This window comes from Trachinotus anak, unplaced genomic scaffold, assembly GCF_046630095.1.
Source record: "Trachinotus anak isolate AG129_WGS33_773 ecotype Australia unplaced genomic scaffold, CSIRO_AGI_Tana_v1 ptg000005l, whole genome shotgun sequence".
NCBI lineage: Eukaryota > Metazoa > Chordata > Actinopteri > Carangiformes > Carangidae > Trachinotus > Trachinotus anak.
Window position 1 is genome coordinate 22,633,053 of NW_027273856.1, and position 22,564 is coordinate 22,655,616.

Below are 22,564 nucleotides of genomic sequence, written 5' to 3' on the forward strand. Positions count from 1 at the left end.
AGGAGCCATTCATCATTTGAGTGATTTTGATTTAAACCCAAGACATGTAGAGGATGTAAGGATGCCGTCCCACACCTCCCTCCCCCATGCACCCTCCAACCTGTCTCCCTCTCTGCTGTCAGTTCCTCCAACCCTCCATATGTCACCTCTTCTTGCCACTATATCTAAATATATGGTTATTTATGGATCAACTGTTGTGCAAACAACATCTGCCTGATGGCCTAATTAGGATTGAAGTGTTTGGTCTCTGCATGTGTGCTCTCTCCTACACACACACACACACACCCATCATTTTTTATATTTCTGCTCCATCTGTAAACCTGACCAATCAGCATTCAGCTCCGCGCTCTGTCTTTGTCTCTCCTCTGGAGCTGCCAGTGTAAAACCACTGTGACAGAGAGAGCCATACACTGCCAAGTCTCTCTCTCTTTTTCTTTCTGTCCTTTTTCTCTCTCTTTGCATCACTTATCCCTTAGTTTTTCTTTTTTCCCCCCATTGCTTCTTTGCCCCCTTCCTCTCATTTATCTTTCTCCTCACTCCCTGCTGTCCACTTGCATTAATTTTTCACCGCCTACTTATTCTTACCTGCAAGACAAAGTCAAAACAGGAGAGAGTTTACGAGGAAAGTGAAAGAAGGAAGTAATGAAGGAAAAAAAATGCACAAAAAAGAAACATTGAAAGAAAGGGAGTTGTGGAAAAAAAAACTTTTATTATTACTTTTTTGTGTGTGTGTGTGTGTGTGTTTTTTTTTTTTTTTTTTTTTTTTTAAATCAGTGATTATTGTGTAAAGCCTATTTCTAGTGCTCGGGGCCAAAGTGCCTCCATGGCTCTGTATGGCCTGTGGTGCCTTTGTGCTATTTATTGTACTGACCCAAGGACATTCGCACAAGTGCTCCTCTCACACACACACACACACACACACACACACACACACACACACACACACACACAAATACACATTATATTTCATTTTCAGAAAAGTAAAAGCCACATCCTGTACACAAGGTTCACACACACTAAGATGAACACAAGTATGAAGTGTAAGGATTTGAGTGTAGGTAATCCATCTTAGACTGTCTTCTGCAGCCCTCCTACAGAGCCTAAGGCGCTGCTTCATAGACACCACCCTTCCCAGAATTCCCTCTAGGCCTCGCCCAAAGTGATGCCAAGCCATAAAGATCCTCAGTGGGGTGCCTAGAAAGCACAGAGGCCTGCGGAGACATTAAACATGCTATTTCTCAGGTTTTCAGTGCAAGCTCAGAAAAATATGGAAATGGATTTTTGGAAGTTTCTATTGACTTGAAGTCAAATTATGAAAAAGTTTGAAACCTGTCAAAAAAGAAAATCAGTGCCACCCTGTGAATTGACAAGAACTGATGTGATCCCAGGTGTTCGACAAATTGAATGTATACACTGGAATTTATGTCAAAGAATGAGCGCTGGATGTCAAATATCCAGGAACTGTGTCCTGCACTAAAATACATTCAGTAGCCAGTTTATTAGGTACACCTAGTTAAACTGTTACTGCACTAACAGTCCTACAATAAATTCAACCTTCGTGGAGGCTGTAATGTTCAACTTTCATCTAAACTGTTGTAGGAGTGGTTTTGATTTAATTTATGGTCGGATAAATGGGATGCACAACATTTTAGAAACATTGCTCAGTATGATGTAATGCAGTTCAAAAGCACCACAAACTGCAGACATAAAGCACCTTTCTAAAGCCGATTAAATTAAAGCATCACCATAAAGTGCTGTTGTATTAGACTACATTCATTCATCATTCAGATTACATTCATTCTTCAAGGACTGCATCTAAAAATTACTTTAGATTTAGATTTAATCTACTTATCTACTTGTTATTTACTTATATTCTTGTTTATTTGGACTTCATCCAAAGGTTATGTTTATCTTGTTTTGTGTGACCAACAGTGCAAAAGGTTTTCTGTTTACATTCATGTAAAACTCAGATTATGGAAACATTTGAGGCCTTTTTGGAAGGAAAAGCATTGAAATCCTCACATTGGAGAAGTTGAGAAATGTTTGCTTAAAAATTGACTTAAGAATTTATTGATGCAAACCCTTTTTAATGACTAAATGTTCACTTATATTTACCTTGCATAAATGTATTTGCTGTATACATGGTGTCTGGCTGTACTTTCGTTAACTACACAGCCTTTTATTATTTTCCTGACTTTCTTTTTACTGTAGATCATGTGTATCTGTAACTTGAATAGAGTAGTCAGCAAAACATGTCTGACCCCCCTCTCCCTCTGCCTTCCTTGTCCCCCTCCCAGTGCGCCTGCGATCAGACCGTCTGTCTCTCATAGAAGAGTGCATCACCCACTGCTCCACAGCCTACAAGCAGTCCACCACTCTGCTGAGTCTGGCCACACTTCTCCGAGTAGCAGGTACCTGAAGACGCTCACGCGTCATTTTCTGACCTCATCACGTCATTATTGTCTGTCTTCTTTTTTTTTTTTTAATTTAATCAAGTTAAAAATGTGTTTTTGAGGTTAACATTCAATGAACCAGACTCCTCTGTTCTCGGGTGGCGTAAGATTCAGTGAGAAAGGACCGCCCACACCAGGCACAGAGACGTACCCTGGCATGCGTGGGTACTTTCAATGAGTGCACTGACAGTTCTCACACAAGAGGGAAATTCATCTTCATGAGCAGTGTTGCAGCTTGCAAGCAAAAATCCATACTAAAGCACACACACACACACACACACACACACACACACACACACACACACACACACACACACACACCACAAAGGTGTGAGCAAATTTCATTCCCCAGGCACACTACTTTGTGCGCTGTCTAAACCCTTTTTCTGCACTCAAGTTTCATGTAGTTTTGTCAGTCAGGGACAGGTTCAGCGCTGGGCCGTCAAGTCGTACACCAGGATTAGGATAGGAGGATAGATGTTGTTTCTGAATGGCAGATGATCCATAGATACTGGCTTTGTTAAGTTTACTTTCCACTCTGTTGTTGACTGTTTCATCCTGTGGTCAGTTTTGTCTCCATTTTAACCTCAACATGCAGTTTTTGATCCTGTCAGCGAATGAAATTTCAGAGAAGATGTTGTGATTTTTGAGACTGGAGCCTTTTCCATCTTAAAAAATGTGGAGTTCTTGGGTTTGTTGAACCTAGAAGGCACCCAGTGTTTGGCCTCTTTGAAGCTCTGTTCATTTCTTCATGTTGATTTAAAAACTGACAGATAAAAGTATTGATCCTCAGACATCTTTTAATGCTGGCATATGACGGTAGGGGGCATTCAGCCTTGTATGATTTCTTCAAAAGAGTTTTTTTTTTTCATTTATTTTCTCTTCTAAATTGTCAAGCTCATGTTTTACAGAAAACATTATTAACCATTTGCAGAATTGTGGTTGTCAGGGAGTAATGCACATATAGGAAGATTCAACAGTGAAATGTATTTGTTTTTATGAGGAATTGATTTTTGTATTTCTGCTGTTTGGTTTGTTTTCTCTCTGCTTATGTAACCTTGGCATCACTGAAAATGAGGGTCAACCCTCAGTGTATACCCGAGAAATAAATAAAGGTTGATGACTAATGACAATGATGAAACTGAACCAGAAGACAGACTTTAGTACGTGTCCTTTGCATAACCTGACAATTGTTTGTCCATGTGGATTATGTAGAGGGAAAGGTGAAATCTAATTATTTGTTGGATTGATTCTCAGTGCACTTTGAAACCACTTACACTTAAAGAGGACTCATTTCTTGAAGCAACATCCTACACCCTCGCAAACCTTGCTGAGAAAGCCTCTGAAGAGTCTCATTGACTGTAGTTTTAGCAAACAAATTTCATCTCTTTGAACTGAATATTTCTCTTATTAGGAGTTACTGTGATAACAAACTGTGGAATGAGAAAAATGTTTACATCTGTCTCCTTGTGATAACAACAAATGTAATTTTCCTACTTTTAATTTATTTCATTTGTGTTCTTGTGTGAGCTCTCGTTTCTCCCACTTGGGAACTGCAGAACTGTATCACAGGAAGCTGGAAACATGGAAACACATTGACCAGCATATGAACAGTGCATAATGTTAGCTGCCATTTGGCTGATTTTAAATTCCCTTTATGAAATTTATGAAGTTAAATAATACATGTCTATATTTTGTATATTTGGACCTTTTCAACTGGCAGTCCCACGTTCCCAACACTACCAAACTGACAACATGAAGGAAAGACCAAGATGCCATCCTAATACTTCTTGTCCTCCAAAATGACATTTCTGTCAGTTTGCCTCCATGTTTGTTTTATCTTTCTTCTCTTCAAGAATATGAGCCAAGACTCTTCTGTGCCTGTCTGTTGCTCTGTTGCCTTCCTCTCTCTTCTGTCCTATGTCTCTTAACTCTCTGAGGCCTGTCACCAGCTAAAGGAAACCTGCTAACCGGCCCTGTGGCATTTCTGTTTCTGTGCTGCTCACATTCAGTCAGCAGGCAGCTCTCACTGTGTGGTTTCAGAAAAAAAGGGGCAGAGTGAGATGAGAAGAGGAATAAACAAATTTTTAAATAAATAAATGCAGGGGGGAGGCTTTTGAAGGGCGCATAGCTCCGGGGCTCTGTGGTGAATATTTAATGCAGGTATCACCAGCTCACCGGTTAAAAACCCTCAGGGTTTAGTTCCTGCCTTGGTCTACAGAAATGCTCTGTAAATCATTCAGCCTTATGGGGAACAAGCAAGAAAAAACTTATTTTTGTCTGAATGAATCAATAATTATGATATACCAAATGAGAATTAAATTGTGCTGACTTGGAGAGGATCCTGATGATCATCCAGTAAAGAGCCTCAGGAGATCACATGCAGTCTAAGCTTATTAACTGGAGTGTTGTCTATTTGTTGTTTTTCTGGTATTTCTCACCTTTTCATCCCACCCTTTGATTGGTCCATCAAGGACAAGTAAAGGCTTCAATTGGACTTCCAAGATATCTGATTTATATGGGGTGAAATAAGGTCAGAAGATGTCTTGATAAAAGCATTTGGTCTAAAAGAACATAGGGTGAATCAAGGCATGCTGACACACACAAACACACACACATACACACAGATACCTCCTCTATATTGAGGTCCTGACAGCTTTTGAAGACACCCTTTCACCAGTCACCCTGAAAATATTTGACCAACACCTCTTCCCCCCCCTTGCTGTAAACACTGCATTCCTATCTGTTGCTCACTCTGCACTCATACACACACACACGCACACACACAGACCAATCCAGTGCCATTACATTTCTTCACCTCACCCACCAGTTCTTTGATCTTCAGTGTACACGCTTTTTTTCAGAAGTCCTGTTTTTGCCCAGGCCTCTTTTGATCGCCCTGTCCTCTCCTTTTTGTTTATTGAACTTACACTGAGATCAAAGGTTGTTCTGAGTCGCCACATGAATGTTAACACCACAGCCAATCCCACTGATACTAAGATATCAAACTAAGATTTATTCCTGTTTAGCTAGACAGCGAGATGGTATTTTTTAAATATTTCATACTCCCTCTTTGAGATGATCAGACACAGCAATAACCTCATTTATACTAGACACCGATTAATATGTAGACTCGGGCTTGGTCTGTGGTGCCGCTAATACATTTAGACGTCCGTACATTCCAACTTTGAGAGTGTGTGTGTGTGTGTGTGTGTGTGTGTGTGTGTAGTCAGGTGGAGATTTAATAAGAGGTTTATTAAGTCAGATGTTGTACGTGATATGCAGGATTATGAGATCTGCTGTGTTAACTTTGACATGTTGACAAGATTAAAGATTTCTCAGGATTAAAAATACATGTTAAAAATGCAGCCCATTTTCATGTTTGTGGGTTGCATCTCTACGGCGCTAATGTCCGTTGAAATGAACATCTATGTCTGCCTGTCTAGGAGATGACGAGGCCATGCGGAAAGGCCGAGTGCTGACCCTGCTGGCAGAGCAAGCCCTCCAGTGTCTGGACTTCAAGGCCTCGTACATCCACTCTCAGGACCTCATGGCTGCAGGTAGGTAGATGAACCTGGAAAACTGTGAAGCAGTACACAGCCAGGTGTTTGACAGGGATATGACAAAGTGCACTGGAGCTTGTAGAGAAGCTAATGTGACCTTCCCTCCTACCTGTCTGTTATTTTTCCTCCTTTGACTCAATTATAACTTTACACAAGGGAAAAGCTTCCCCAGCTGCCAAAGTTATTTGAATTTTTTACAGGACCCAGTCGCACCCTCCTCATCTTATGACAAGCTCTACTAGAGTCAATGTCATAAAAGTCATATTTTCCTGAAAACGTTACATGCCCTGTTTTTTTTTTTTTCTGTGAACAGTGAACTAGCTACAGTATCACGACCTTGGCTGTTTTGTTTGTGCTCTTTGTGATGTTTCTTTAAGTTGCTTTTTCTCATGGTTTCATTCACCTGAGAATTACTCGCTTTGGGCCTCTTACATCCAAAATCTAGGTTGAGTGATTTTGTGTCTGTTCATGCACAACAAACAATCATAGGGAGTAATATATCACAATAATATTCCAATCTACTCTGTCTTCTCCTCAGACTTTCCCTAAAGGGATTAAAAGTGGTCACTGTGATAATGATATTTTTTTCTGACCCCGTTTCATGTTACGCCACAGAAAAATTAAAGTGAATAGAATTTCACTGAGTCTTCCCACAGCACTGGGTAATGGGAGACAGTGTAGATGAGAAAAAGGTGTCTGGAAGAAAGGAAGGTGTAATCAGATAAGCACCAGTGTTCTCTGTCTGAGAACGCGGGGGGAATAATTGAATCTGTTTGTGAGAATGAAGTCAGGGCGGCCTGTTGGTTTTTGACTGTGATGAAGCTGGAACAAATGTAGCACGGTTATTACAATGTGTCAGCCTGATATTTTTCTTCAAGGGGAAACGTGTTGCAGACTTAAATACATACTAATATCCCGAGGGCTTGGAAGGTTACACTTTATTGTATTGTCAGATCTCAGCATTATATCCTCTGCATTTCTTTCTTAAAATTCCTAGAACTTATAGAGTGAGAGTGTGCGCTCTACAGCGTGTGTTGTTATGTGTTGATAGGCCTTTGTCTTATATCTGATTGGATTCAGGGTGGATTAGCAGAGATGGAAGGACACTGATAAACTGAAAACTACTTCTGCTCATCTATACTGAAAAATATGTTTAGTAAATTTTCACTTTAAGTTAAATCCACGCTATCCTTTTCTTTGCCTGCCTCTCTTTCTCCTTACCTCCCCTCCTTGTTTGCCTCCACCTGTTCGTCCTCCAGGTTACAGTCCAGCGTGGGAGGTGTGCAGTCTGCTCGGTCAGTGTGAGGGTTATGGAGATCTGGAAGCCCGGCAGGAGCTTTTAGCCTTCTCTCTCACCCACTGTCCCCCGGACAACATCCATGGACTCCTGGCTGCCTCCAGTGACCTGCAAACGCAGGTTAGTCTCTGTTGTACCTTCCATTAGGGTATGATGAATATGGATTTTTATAGACCAATACTGATTCTTCTGTATATTCTCCTATATATTTTTTTCCACTGTAGATGGTGAGACTTGACATACCATGACATACCACCAAGCCTTGAATTCTTGTTTAGTACTGTAAATCCATAACTCTGAAGGCTTATCAGATGCCAAAACAGAGCTTTATAATACCCTGCCACAGGATTTTTAAACTCTGGAAAGTTATCACTGTGGTAATTATTTTATCTTGTCTTGGCAGTTGCAAGGTCAAACAGTCAAAATACAGCATTCATATCGCAAAGTAATATACCATCTTCAAAATGCAGTCCAATTACAGTCCAAAACACAAAGACCTTTAGTTCACTATCACATATGACAAAACCTATTAAAAAGGAAGTGTAGTCCTGGTTACAACTGAAACCTTTTGTCCGCAGTTATTTTTGTGTTGAGTTTGTGTCAAAAATACTACAGTACAAAGCATCTCAGGCAAAGAGGCAGTCGGGAAGAGAAGCAGTTTGCACAGGCTAGTATAAGAAAGTATTGACAAAACGGCAGACCAATAGATATGCACTGATCTAAGACAACCAGCTATTGTTTACTTGTATACTGTTAACCAGTGGGTCAAGGGGTCGCATGATGATTAACAAGACGGGACAAAGCCACGAAAGTGACATAAAATGTTATCTTTATTTTTGAACCTTTTTTCTAAATTAGAATAGTGGAGTTACACTTTATCTAAAAGGTATCCAGCTGAGACGGCCTCAGAGGGGAACAGCTCTCTTTGGTTGAAACCTGTGCAGGTTCTCTTTCTCTACCTACCTGCTAATGTCCAAATTTGTGACAAGTAAAGAGTAGGCCAACACAAAACTGAATCAGCAAAAAAAACCCAACTTCCTCTCTATTCTGCTTTTTGCCCTTCAATTAAATCAAATGTAACCACATTTCAATTTATCCACATAAGCATTCAGAATGTTTGGCTGGAACAACAGGTTGTATAAGAAAACAACAAATCACATCTCTTGTTTTCCTTCTTCCTCCCTCCCTCTGTCCTTCAGGTGTTGTACCAGGCAGTTAACTATCAAATGGAGCCTGTCATTACAGACAGTGGACCACAGGCTGATGAGACGGACTCTGTGAAGGTTTGTGCGTATGGTCTTCATTTGGAATTTTTTTTTTTTTTTTTCCTGTGCATTGCTGTGCTTGCCAGTCATCTGCCCTTTGTCTGAGCTGTCTGCTCCACTGTCCCTGTGTGGCTGTGTCTCTGTCCTTTTGTTGCGTTTGTGTGTTTTCCTATTGCTCCATATTTGATGAGGTGTAAATCTAGTGTTAAGGTTCCTCAGCTCCCTTGGTTTATTTATGCTTCCCCTTCTCCTCCCCTTCAGCACCGCCAGCTTTATGATGCCTTGAGTGGATGTTAATGTTTCATGACTTGCATTGCATCCCCTTTGTGTGCGGATGGGTGCTCATTTGAAGCTGTCTGTTGTCATTTTATTGTTGTATTGATGTTCCTACTCCTCACCCGTATATTTAAGCCCTCTAGGTGTGTGTGTGTGTTTGTGTGTGTGTATGTGTATGTGTGTGTGTGTGTGTGTGTGTGTGTATGTGCGCTCTGGAGGTGCATTTATTTATGTCTGGGCGTGTTTTTTGCAAACATCTTCAGTGCATGTGTGTTTGGGTTCCTTTCATTCCCTGACCCTCAATCCCCTGCCAAATAAAGCATTGATGAAAGGCACTAAACGGTTTGGCCTTAAATGGTTTAGGAGCTTCTTTCCTACCTTTATTCAAGAGCATTGTCCTCCCTTTTGAGAACATTATTTTTTCATTTCACGTTCAGAATTTGTAATACTTTCCCTCAAAAACCTGCCCTCACTCAAACAGTCCCTTCTTGGGCACTAATTTGCTCTGCTCCTGGTCAAAACTATCTGCACTGTCAGATATACTGTTGCTGCCAAAATGTCTTGTGTTTTGGCTTGAGTCCTCCTCCTCACACTCAGGCTGCTTCTGTGCATTTGCAAAACTCCTGCTCTCAGAGTTTTGAGAAATTATCCTGTCTAAATGAATGTCAGGTGTGACACTGACCAATTAAATTGTCAGTACCTAATTGCGGGTGCGTTCGCTTTACTTCTTACAGCATCAGTCTTTTTCCTGCATGGCACTCTCATGTCTTTCATGCAGGGCTGGCTGAAAAGGTGCATGTTGTAATTCCCCTGCACAGTGCACAGACAAACTGACAAATACACAGAGCCCTGCGCTTATTAAGTGTTTCTCGCAAGTACCTAATAAAAAACAGAACACAACCATGTCTGATATTGGAGAGTCCTCAGCTCAGAATTTGTCCTTTGGTCTAATGGAACAATACAGATCAGAGATCTCCTCTGATCATGCTTTCCATTTGAAAAGAGGAAGTGTTCAAAGGCTGCTGTAATGCTAATATGGGATAAATTCAAGTTGTAAAGACTTCTCTGGTGGCTACCTCTGCAGAGATACCGGACTGATTTATTATAATAACATGGCTGTCATATTTTTGTCCATCCTGTCACCACTGTCACCTGCTTGGCTCTAGGCCTGTGCACCCACTGTGGGCTCCCCTGTGGGGACAGCGGGGGATCTACTGCACAGGACTTCAGTGAAGACCATGGAAGTGCTGACCACAACAGGACTGACCACCAAGGCTGTGCTGACCGCAGTTAGTGACCACCGCTGGTGGAAAGAGTCACTCAACTACCTCCGGCCGCTGCATGTAAGAACTGTCGACTGTCTTGTTTTTAATTTATGTGATCAGTGGTGAAGCTGAAGACAATTTTCCACATCAGGGACAATAAAGTAACTAATGAGTGAGCTAACTAATGAACCTGTGGGTTTGTGTGTGGCATTTGTGTTGTGTGGTTTTTGTATTGATGTGCGTTTATGAATGCATAATCGGTAATGTGCTGTAAAAGGCACGTTCAAGCAGCTGGCAATAACAGTGCAGTTTCTCTAGATGTATTTGTTTTAATGCTTGTTTTTAACCCCATTGGCCGCTGGGCTGCAGAGTGTATGTGTGTGGGAAAGACACACTGTACCTCCATATCTCACACACTCTTGCTCACGGACTTCATAGTTTTCATCCAAAAACAACCAATCAGGAGCTCATCTTTTGCATAATTAATTGGCCCGCCTGTTGAATATTTCAATATCTGGCTGTTGCCGGCGGCTGGACTGGCTTGGTGGTCGCTGGGGTGGAGATTGATGGCGTCTCTGGTCTCAGCAGTCTTGTGTGGTGGTGGTGGTGGTGGTGGTGGTGGTGGGGGGGGGGTGACTCGTGGTCACAGGTTTCTAAGGAAAGAGAAAAATGGAGAGGATGTGAGGTGTGGGACACAGAGAGATGACAGTGCTGTGGGCATGTTGTGAAAGTTTAATGATGTTTTGATGGCTCCTCAGGGTCATGGAGCAGGAGCCACTAGTCAGGAAGGGGCGTGTGAGAACTCCAACCTGGAGCGTCAAGGCTGTAGCCCCTTTTATCAGGAACTCATTGAGGATCCCTATGTAGACCTGGTAAGTGTCTTAAGACCAGTGTGGCTCATGACTTATTATTTTTTCTTCCTCTTCCTCCATTTCTGTTGTTTTTAATTCTCTTTTTTTTTTTTTTTACTTCAGGCCACCTTCTTAAATTATTGCAAAAATGCCTGAGTAGCTTTATGACTTAAGGCATTTAATTAGATTTTTTCTCCTATGACTTATAAATTCCCCCAAAAACAGTGCTGAGACCAAATGAATATTGATTTCAGTAAGTAATTTTAATGCTAGAAGCAATTTGGAACCGTGCTTTTCAGGGAAAGAAGGATAAACTCAAGACTGATGGTATGATAGTGAACACAATTAGAGATGCGGTAGAAGATATTAAACGCTAAGGGTAGAGGTACGGTATGTATTAGATCGAGTGGGAGATCATAAAAAACCGAAAGAAAAGAATGTTGACAGAAGGAGTTATGGAAGTAGAAAAGAAGAAAAGTAAGAAAAGGAGTAGTTTGACCTTTATGCCTAGAAAATGGTCGCCCTGGGCTATGACTGGGCTTTTTACTCAGAGACACAAATCATGTGGATAGCTAAAAGAGTGGACGCGAGGGGAAACAGAGAAGGCCGATACATCTCTTCTCATGACATTTTAATAGGCCCCTCCAAATCCTTTCCTCTGCTCCATCTCTAGTCTTCATCCATCTTCCATCATCCATCTACCAATAATGGCTCCCCACGTCCATCTGTCTATGAGCTGGCTGATCAATGGGATTGGTTTTTACCTTAACAGTTTCAATGAAGGGAGTGGGGTGGGAGGAGAGGCTGATTGAGAGAGAAAGAGAGACAAATGCAACAAGACAGAGCGAGAGCGGTAAAGATAGACAGGAAACATTCAGTGTTAAGGCGGTAGCTCTGAGGCCAGGAAGAGCACAAATTTCATTGTTCACCTCTCAGACACTTGAGAAATCCTTTGGCGCAAAAGAAATCTATAAATAAATTATCAAAAGGCTTGGTGTTGAAAAGCTTTATTTGTCTCTGAAGTTCATTTGTTTACTCAATCTGTCATCTGCCTGACTCTCTGGGAATTAAGACGCTCCGTCACCTTAATCACATCTCCCTGTTTTATTTTCTGATCTGCTCTTCACCACTGTGGGGATTCCTTCTGTGTATGTATTATGTATCTTTATCTCTTCTCCGTTTGTTCTCATAGAGTCAAGATGTGTACTCGTCCTACAAAGACGTGCCTCAGGAAAACTTTGCAGAGGTTTTGCTGAGAACCGGCAAACTGGCTGAGGCCAAAACTGAAGGAAAAACCCTGTTTCCTGCCACGGAGGGTAAGCACAGCTACCATCGTGACACAGTTGAAAAAAAACCACACAGATTCTTATACAGATGAAGAAAGTGTAGTCTGTCCCTCTCTTGATGCAAGAGAAATGCTGATGCTTGGATCTTAAAGCAGCCAGTTCTGGACAGACTAATCCTGACTTTAACCCCACATTGTTTGACCAAGTCCAAATTTAGGAATATTCAGTTTGAGTTGCTGTCTCGCAGTCTGAATAGTCTGATTTTTCCCACATGGCTCCTCTCAAGAAATTAGTTACAAACTGTAGTGAGCTTGTATTCAAAACTATGTGAGTAGTATTTTACATGTTGTTGCTGAAGCAGTCTTGACTGAGACTGGGGTGTGATGGAAATAAAACTGAACTTTTGCTGGAGAACAGACAGACCATATTGTCTGCCATCTGTGTCTCCATATTTTTCTTTTTTTCTCCTCGCTTTCCATTCACAGCACAAATGCACAAAGCAACATTGGCTTTCTTATTGTTGTGAATATATTTGAGGACTAATCATGTTGTTTAAATTAACTTTATGGGAATGGTCGATGGGCAAAACCGCGTTTACATTCAGTGTGAGCACCGACGTTGTTATGAGGAAACAAGCTCCGAAATATCCGTTTTGATTTCCCAGGCTGCTGCAATATACACTCACTGAGCACTTTATTAGGAACACCTATACACCTGCTTATTTGTGCAATTATCCAATCAGCCAATCGTGTGGCAGACGTTCAGTGCATAAAAATAATAATGCAGATACAGGTCAGGAGCTTCAGTTTATGTCAGACATCGGAATGAGAAAAAAATTTGACCATGGCATAATTGTTGCTGCCAGATGGGCTGGTATGAGTATTTCTGAAACTGCTCATCTACTGGCATTTTCACAGTTTTTACTGAGGATGGTGCAAAAAAACAATAAACATCCAGTGAACGGCAGCTCTGCGGACAGAAGGGCTACAAGGTGACAGGAAGGCTCAGGAGAACTGATGCGATGCAATGACACAATGATGGAATCAATGACACAAAGAACTGAGGTTGTTTTAAGAGCAACCCAGTATTAGTATGGTGTTCCTGATTAAACCCTCGCTGAGTGTAGTTGAATATTTTGTGCTCAGTTGAGCCTACGTGTGAATTTGCCGACTTCTCTCACATTGCTTTTATTTATCAGAAAGTGCTTTCTCTGTGTTTGAGACAGAGTGAGTGAGAACTTGAGCTGTTTCTCGGTGCTTCATCTTAGTGCAGTTGTGGTGTTGGCAAAATGTGCGCGTTGTGGCCCCCCCCCCCCACCTGCCATCGCCTTTTCTCATCCGTCTAGCTGTGGAACCCATGCGCTGGACTAGGGAACAACATGGGAAGAATAGCCTCATACTGATTAATTAATGTATCCCCACGTATCCCACGGCAACAGTAAATAATGACGCGTCACCACTGCCATACCGGAGAGATAGCATCAAGTCAAAACATCAAGGCCATGCTGCGTGATGGATCACAGCAGCTTGCCAGAATCAATGCAGCTACAAAAATACAGAGCAAAAGTGTGTGTGTGTGTGTGTGTGTGTGTGTGTTGGAATACTAATTTGTGGACACTGAAGAATGCAAGGCACACACTTTGACCATGAAGTGCTAATGTGTGTGTGTGTGTGTAGATATGCATTCACACAACTCTCTCGCTCACACGCACGTACACAAACACATTCACACGCATTCACACACCCACATGTTCCACCAAATCCAAGCTCTCTGTTTCTTCATGCCCCTGTCATTCAAATGAATATCTCTCTTCTTAAAAGTCACCTTCCCTTTGGAGCTGCTGTGAAGTGCGACGTGTCAAGAAAGAGAAAAGCCTGTCTGGACGGCATCGCGTCTGATAACAACCTTCGATTAATGACTCCCGTATCAGCCCGCCACGCCGGCTGTCCTCAAAAACAGACTAGGAGGTGGCCTTTAAGAAAATAAATACATCGATTTTTCACCTGCCCTAGATAAGGTGGAGGTAATTAATGATGACACAGGAGGAAAGTAACTCAATGGGATTGAGCTGAGTAAGGTGCAGACATGAGCAGTTGGTGTGAGGAAACACAGAGACACACATAGTTGCACTCACACCCAGAGCATGGAGTGCTGCCATTGGCCACACGTTGACCAGGCCATAATCAGTTGTTTTTCACACTGCCTGCACAGTTGAAATGGTAATAAGTCACTGTCTTGCCGTCCCGCTAACAATGTGCCCGATTTAGCTGACACAGGAGCAGGAGTGTGTGCATGCACGCGTGGACACACACATGACAGAGACACGTGGTGTCTCTTTATCACTGTCTCTGTTTTCCTCTCTCTCACACACACGAGCAGAAATACTGTCTGCTTTTAAGTCAGTGTTATCTCCTCTGCGTGTGCGTGTGTGTGTGTTTACCCCTCTGGTAATTCCTGTCCCGATGGTATCAGTGGCTTTAGAGAGGCGTGTAATCAGCTCATTCTGAGGTGTAGCTCATTGAAACCCGGGAGGTAAGAAAGGAGGGGAGAAAAAACTGAGAAAGGGAGGAGGGGTGGGCACTCTGCTTAAGAGAGCTGTTATAGCTCTTTAAACTGGTGCATCACTCCACCCCTGCCCACACATGCACACACTGAACCTCCAGAGTGCGTGTCAGGTATTGGCCCATGTGTGCACATAAGCATATTAGTGTGCATTTTGTTCTACAGTGTATACTGTACGTCTCTCCCTTTGCCCCCGCCTTTGTCTCTCTCCCAGTGTCCATGCTCTACTTTTCTCTGTCTGTTCCATTTTGTCTCAGACTCTTATCACCAGCACAGGCTTTTGTTCTCCTTGGGTCTGAGACTACAAAGTGATTCTGTCTGCCTCTGCTTCTCTCTGCTCTTTCCCCCTGCCTTCTCGGAGAGAGTGAGTTCGTGAGTGATTAACAAAGGGAGTCCGTGTTACAGTGTTCATCTAGTAAAACTACATATTTTCTGTCATGACACCATAAGACTGAAAACGCGCGCGTATGTGTATTCACGTTTTAATGTTGTGGCCTTGGGGCCGGCAGTTTGGGTTAAAATTTCATCCGCGTGCCCAAAGTTCTTTCTAGCCTTCAAATCCCATCAGCCTTAGAGGCACTGCAAAAACATGGTCCTGTGTCCCAGTTCCATACGACACACTCATTTTAAACAGGATTTGAAAATATTGTGTCCATGTTTGAAAAGTGACAAAATCAGATCAGCCTGTTTGCATACTAAACAATTCTTGATTACTAAATCTTCCCATAATGCAATGCAAAAAATAAATAGCGGAGCTTCTCACAGCTGCAGAACATTAAAACTAATTGCAAATGGTGGTGACGCAGCTTGAGAAAATGTTTGGATGTTTGGAAAAAACATTTTTCTTTCTCTTTGGGAGGTTTAATTGGCAGTGGCATTTCGAAGTTGCAGTTTGATTCATGTGTATAGGTGCACTTTGCATAATGTCCATTTAGTATAAAATGATTAAGTACATTAATTGTGCAGTTCTGCAAAAACAGCTTCTTTTGGAGCTTTCCACCATTTCACATGATTTTCATCAGAAGAGGGAGTCCGCTTATTTGTCATTGGGATGCAACTGTACAGCAAGTAACAATTGTTTTTCATGAATGAATAATCTACTTTTTATTTCCTTGATTAATCAATTGATTGTTCGGTCTATTAAAAGCAAATAGTGAAGAACACTCATTAAGAGTTCTTGGAGCCCAATGTCACATCTCCATGCATTGTGATTCAAAACCAAAACAGATTCAGTTTACCGTCATAGAAGAGAAGCTAAAGAGAATATTCCCATTTGAGAAGGTGGACCCAGTTAATATTTAGTTATTTGTTTATGTAACTGTAATGCTTAATAGCATATAGTATACTGTATATAGTTCGTACGTATTGTGGAATTGGGACACAGCATAAGTTGTTTAGGGAAACTGCTTATTGCCAGTCAGCACAATGTGCTCGGCCAGGTCACTGTTTCAGACAGACAAGTCAAAACCAGTCAAACTCACTCTAACTCCTCTTCCTGTCTTTGCTGTTGATACATATGCACAGGGTAATTTGGCATTCAGGGGATTCAACTTTAAAGTGCACTTAAATGAAGTTTGGACTCATCTGAAGAGCACTTATTAGAAGTGGGCATGTACTTACTCTTTGAATAATAAATACTCTCTGTGCACAAAACCATACACATACACATGTGTGCACACACACACACACACACACACACACACACACACACACAAACAACCTTTCCACTTTTGTACACAATGTATGCAAACACAGGCACGCAGACATGCACACAATAGCCCAGAGAGAAGATAGACAGAATCCCAGAACTCGGGGGGATTTTTAATGATGCTTCTTGACTCTGTCCCCTCCCTCCCTTTTCTTCTCATCTCCCTCTATTTTTACCTTCCCTCTCTTTTGTCTGGCCACAGAGAGGTGCATTCTGACAGGCGCTGTCGTCTGTATTCAACAAACGTGGGTGAGAGTTGTCCAAGAGGGGAGGGTTGGTTGTTAATCCTTGGTTCTTTAGTTAAAGTCTTTTCTTCCTCTTCTCTCTCTCAACATCCCTCCATCCCTCCGTCCTTTCTAGTTTTGCTACAGCTGGCCAACGATGCATTTCCCAGGGACATGATGCTGGCTCTGTCCTACTTACTGGCCCTGCCTCAGGTAGGGAACACACACACACACACACACACACACACACACACACACACACACACACACACACACACACACACACACACACACACACACACACCAAGCTTTATTTTAGACACACATACTCTGGTTTTAGTAACAATGTAACTGTGTGAGATGCTGACAAATGACATTTCTAGATCAACCATTGTGGTGGTCATCTTATGTCATCAGTGTGTCAGAATCAAAGTCATACTTAATGTTCACCAAAATGATGTTGCTAATCATACAATACACATCAGATCCCAAATAGTCTCTCCCTCAATTCAGTCAACATTCACTCGTTCTATAAACATGTCCACCTCACATTGTGTTGCCCCTGCACTGGTTTGCCATGCCACTCTTTGCCAGCTGTCAGAATAACAGTCTAATACTCGAATCACTAAGAAAATGAAAATACAAGACAGAAAGAAACCTTCTGCAAACAGCAGTAGATTGCGTTCAAGCAGAGGTAGTGAAATCCCTCATGAGTCTTGCTGCACTTGCCGCGTCACCAGTGAAACACTAAACTGCTGGAGTGGATATTACAGAGATATTTCCTGGAGAGCTTGTTAGCTCCAATCGGATTAAAGTGACGTTACTGGCAAACTGACTGACTGCGTGGAAACTGCATGGGTTGACACAGCACCATGAGATAAGATTCTTTTTCTTAAACCGGTGATTTATTAAAGATAAAACTTATGATTCTTAACTATCAGTTTATTTGTGGACTTTTTGAAATTGGAACCTCGAAAAAGTGGTTCATTCAATGCATTTGTCACATATTTTTCTCTCTTACAGCCAATATTTAAAATGACATGATGACAACATCTTTTGTACTTTCCTCTCATATTTGTCCATCCATACATGCAGGTGTTGGATGCCAACAGATGTTTTGAGAAACAGTGTCACTCTGCCTTGTCGCTCCAGCTGGCAGCCTACTACTACTCTCTCCAGATCTACTCCCGCCTCAAACCCTGCTTCAAGGACAAGAACCACACTCTCTACCAGGTTAGCATGGAATAAGTGTTCTGAGTGTGGTTAAGTGAATAGAGGTCTTGGGTATCTATATGCTATGTCATTCTTTTTGGCTGGACCGCAGCATGGGGGCCAGGCCTATAAGCGTGAATGTTGCTGAATGACTGAGTGATCAAGTTACACCATTGATCAGCAAAATACTGCATGACTGAATGTTGATGTTACACCATTGGCCGTTCAATGTGAATTGGACACAAACAGTTTCTATTATGTCATCAGGGGGTGTTCAAAGGTAATGTTGCCTTTGTTGTTAGATTTACTGACTTTTCAGACCCCTTTACTGACTCTCTTTCTAAAAAAAAAAAACCTGACGACAAATCTAGCGACTTTTTAGACAAGCGACTTCAGCTATTTTCCATAGAAGAAAGTCGCCAGTGTCGGGAGCAAGAGGCTTGTGTGTCTCTGTGTCTACACTGTTCACTGAGTGGCAGAGAGGCGGATCAGCAGTTTCTTACCCAGACGGAGGCTGTGAGACAAAAAAAAGGGCTGAAACTGGCTGCCACTAGGCAGAATGCAAATATAACGCAGTTACATCATGAATATGCTAATTATTATATTACATAATCGGACAACATTTAGAGTTTTCCAGGAGACTTTAGCTACTTTGCATTAAAAGCAGTGAGTTTTTTCAGCAGCTCCACAACAGTTTTTAACTACATCCTCAATTTCGCATGACCATGGACATGGCCCAGCCATATACTAAGTTTTGACCTAGCAGTTGATGTAAATCTTAAATTCTTAGTGTAAAATGCTTTCTAAATACCAAAAGCTACAAATTCCCAACACAAATATAAAGAAATACATTAAAGATGCCCCAAAACGCCAAAAAAGCAAGACTTAAAAGTAACAGGCTACATCTGCAGACAGCAGGCATTTGGCACACAGATAAAAAAAATCTAAAGTTTAAAGCTGTGGCTTCAACCCAGAACTGAACACTGAACTGTTGTGAGCAGATTGGTTTTTGAAGAAGTTTCTTGAAACCTAAGAGGCTTGGTTCAGGTTTTAGCTCTTTAAGCAGAGCATTTTTCAGCAGGGACCACAACAGAAAACACTGTGTCGCTTGTCACAGGGTTACAGGAGGAACTAGCAGAGCTACAACAGGCAGGTTGGTGCATATGACTTTTGACAAGATCACAGTGCTAACAGTGGGCTGAACCACTCAGCCTTTTAGTGTTAAAGTTTAAACAATGTTTTAATTATAGCAGCCAATAAAGCAGACATTTTGCATAATTGAATGGCTCTTAGACTCTTTGGATTACATAAAATTTGACCGTGTCAGTTGCAAATTAAATGTATTTGTTGGAAATAATGGCACTCTAATGCGATTTTAAGGCTGTAAAAGTTATGTTCCTTTTCGTAAAAAGTTCATGAAAATAAGCCAACAAGACAAGAACAAGCGATCGGAATATAAAAGTAAGAAGAGGACAGTGGCGGCAAAAGAGTAGCGACAGGGGTTGTCTGAGGGTGATTGGTGGAGAATAAAGAGAAGAAATGGCTCTGACCTTTTCCTTGAGTGGCCTGAGGCTCTCACAGGTTTTAGTCCAGGTGGAGGGAGGGGAGGTAAAATGTTGAAATAAAAGAACGGAAGAGGGAAAGAGGTCAGCAGAGGAAGTGGATAAGTGTGTCCCAGTTGACATTCAAGGTCAGGATTGTGCACAAAAACAGACACTGTAGATATACTCGACACTACACACACGCACACACATCCTCATCCCCACACACTGACACATTGCATCCTAATGGTAGTAATCATTTCCCGAGTCCATTAACTTAAAATGTATACAGCTTTTTCTCCTCTGCTCTACACTTTGGTAGTTGTACCTTCATTTTTAGCTCATTCCTTCTTTTTTCATCTGTCATTTCCTTTGAGTTTTTCTTTCTTTTTAAGGTGTTGCACCAGGGAGAGTGCTTGTTATCGTTGTGTTCCCGGTCTTGCCTTCACTCAGCTCTTAATGATGAGTTAGTGGCAACTTTTACTCGAACACTGATGGAAGAAAGAGGGAAGAAAACCTTTCAACCCTGGATTTTTCTTCTTTCCTCCACTTTGTCCATCTCCTTTTTCTCTTTTTTTTTCTGTCAGTGAAGTTTAAAGAATTGCTTTGTCGGCATGACAGTTTTGTTTTTTAAAGTGTCTCCATCTTACTTCTTTCTGTCCACATTATGTTGCTCTTTCTGCTATCGTTCCCCCTCCTTCTATGCTCTGTTTAGTCTTTTCCCCCCGTAGGCCTGTCTCGCTCTTGTCGAATCTCGTGCCTCTCCATCCACAATACTATCTTGACTGTGCATGCTTTATACATTTCTCTTGTGCTTTCTTTAGCTCTCTCGCTTTCTCTTATCTTTTAAGGGCACACGTTGTACAGTGTGTGATATTTAATTTCAGATGTGTATGACAGGATATCTGAATTTTGTGCTTTGCATTGCAAATGAGCCTAGCAGGAGAAAAACATGTCACATACCTAAACGTGTTTTTATTGTTTTTATGTTTATGTATATGTGGCTTTGTTTGTCTGCATGCTTTTGTTTTGCTTGTGGTGTCTATGTGTAGCTGCAGGCTAACACTTTTGTGTGCATCAGTGTTAGATCAGTTTTCATGTGACAATGGTTGGTGTGTGTATGTGTATGTCTGTGTGTGTGTGTGCGTGCGCGCATGGGCTGTTGTGTGTCAAGCTGTCTCCGAGTGTTTCCCACTCTCCACTTGAATAGCAGTAACACTGTGTCTCACTAACTCTCATGCTCTTTCAATTCTCTTGTCGCTATCACATAATTTCATACCCAAGCAGTAAGACACCAAACACTCAAGCCACTGAAGTCATTCAGTTGCAAATAGGAACAGAAGTCTCCGAGGGTTTACTTGACGTGTTTGATGTGTTTTTAAAGCTTCAATCAACAGAGTGTTTCTTCACTACTCTGGTTTTGGAGCTGAAGCTGCCTGTAGAGAGAACTTTGAAACATGAAGTGAGGGAAACACTTAATTAATTGAACTTGATTTTCACACCATGTTGTATAGTAATAAAACGTCTATCATATGAAATGCAGATAACATACAATAAAGGTCACATGAAACACACATACTGTACATGCATATTTATAAAAATGTCTCATATAATAAAACTCATCATCCCCCACTCCTGCATAGATGCCACGTCTCATAAGTATGATGTAAACCTATGACCTTTTGGCACGATTCACCGCAGCATCATTATGCTGGTGATTATCTAATCAGTACATACACTTACATATAAGATCTCTCATCACTTCTTGACAGTTCTGCTAACCCCAAAACCATATCATATACATTAACATTGTCATGGCATCACCACAAATGTTACACCACAAATGAGGGGTAAATAGGGGAGCACACAAACTCCTGAACAGCCAGATTTTCACATTAGTCAGGCACGTGTGCAGTTTACATTCCAGGATGTTGTTTAGTTATCGGGTTCTTGTAATTACTTTAGAGCAGGAGACCTGTCATTTTACAGCTGCCACATGTAGCCCGTTGAAAACTTCAAAGGAAAAATCTGTCAACTCCATTACAGTTGTGCTGATGGACGATGATCACCAAGATCATAGCTTGTGCCTTTACCAATGTGAAGATGATATTTGGCTTGTTTTCCCATCAATGTGTTAACGTTATTTATAGTATTTAATTATTATTAAATAAAATTTGCCCTGCCATAGTTTCACATCAGCATAACCCCTTATACAACTGATGCTTGCAACACTGATGCGCTCACACATACTCTGAACAGCTGATTGTCATCTAAGTGCTGTCTGTTGTGGCTAGGTGCCATCTATAGGTGCCGGGCTACAATTAAACAGAGCAAGAGGATCAATAGACAGACACAACACGTCATTTAGTTTTCTCAGCTGCTGCTTTTTCGCGGCTGTAAACAGAACCTCCAGCTCTGACAGTGATGTAAAGGGACAGTCAACAAGAGAGAGAGATCTGCGAGCCATAACATGCTGTCTCTATGCTCCTCCCTCTGCTGATTTTGAGTGAATATTGTGAATGCTTTGATTATTAAATGTAAATAATTAATGGAGGCTGTTTTGTTTGTGATGACAACTTTTAACATAGCCGTACAACGTGTTTGTCGAGAGAGAGTGGTGAGAGAAGGATTCACCTTCTCTCACAGTGGTCCCAGAGTCACTCTAATATTTTGCATATTTCAAATTATTATATTCATATATTAGTCTGAAGGTGTTGCAGCCACACAGGTCTGCCATCATACATGACTGTAGCTTTTTTAATCTAGGGAACTCAACTCTAGTCCTGTTTAACGGTCTTGTGTTACTCAGCACAGAGGGCTTTACAACATACAGCCTTTTGCTTCTTGAAGATTCTGTTGCCCACTGTTGGCTTTCAAGGTCTATAACTGTTACTTTCCCATCTGATTACACCTCCTAGGCATGTTGGAGCACCGGGATCAGTGACATGGAGGCTGAGTTTCCATTATTCCCGAAGGCATAATGGCTTTCCACTTGCTCGCACTGGAAGTTTTCATTATACTAGCTAAAGTGCTCGTTTGCGAAATAGAGGTGCTCTTTACC

General features: G+C 41.6%; 1 protein-coding gene across 2 annotated transcripts in view; it reads left to right on the plus strand.

Annotated features, from left to right (window-relative positions):
* nbas (NBAS subunit of NRZ tethering complex) overlaps positions 1–22,564 on the plus strand; it is a 143,335-nt gene that overhangs the window by 53,833 nt on the left and 66,938 nt on the right. For both annotated transcript variants that reach the window (XM_071479021.1, XM_071479022.1), the window contains 9 exons: positions 2,298–2,411; positions 5,900–6,013; positions 7,276–7,433; positions 8,513–8,596; positions 10,021–10,197; positions 10,878–10,991; positions 12,163–12,286; positions 16,887–16,963; positions 17,846–17,983. In XM_071479021.1, coding sequence (XP_071335122.1) covers positions 2,298–2,411; positions 5,900–6,013; positions 7,276–7,433; positions 8,513–8,596; positions 10,021–10,197; positions 10,878–10,991; positions 12,163–12,286; positions 16,887–16,963; positions 17,846–17,983 — 1,100 coding nt within the window. The remainder of the gene's footprint in view (positions 1–2,297; positions 2,412–5,899; positions 6,014–7,275; positions 7,434–8,512; positions 8,597–10,020; positions 10,198–10,877; positions 10,992–12,162; positions 12,287–16,886; positions 16,964–17,845; positions 17,984–22,564) is intronic.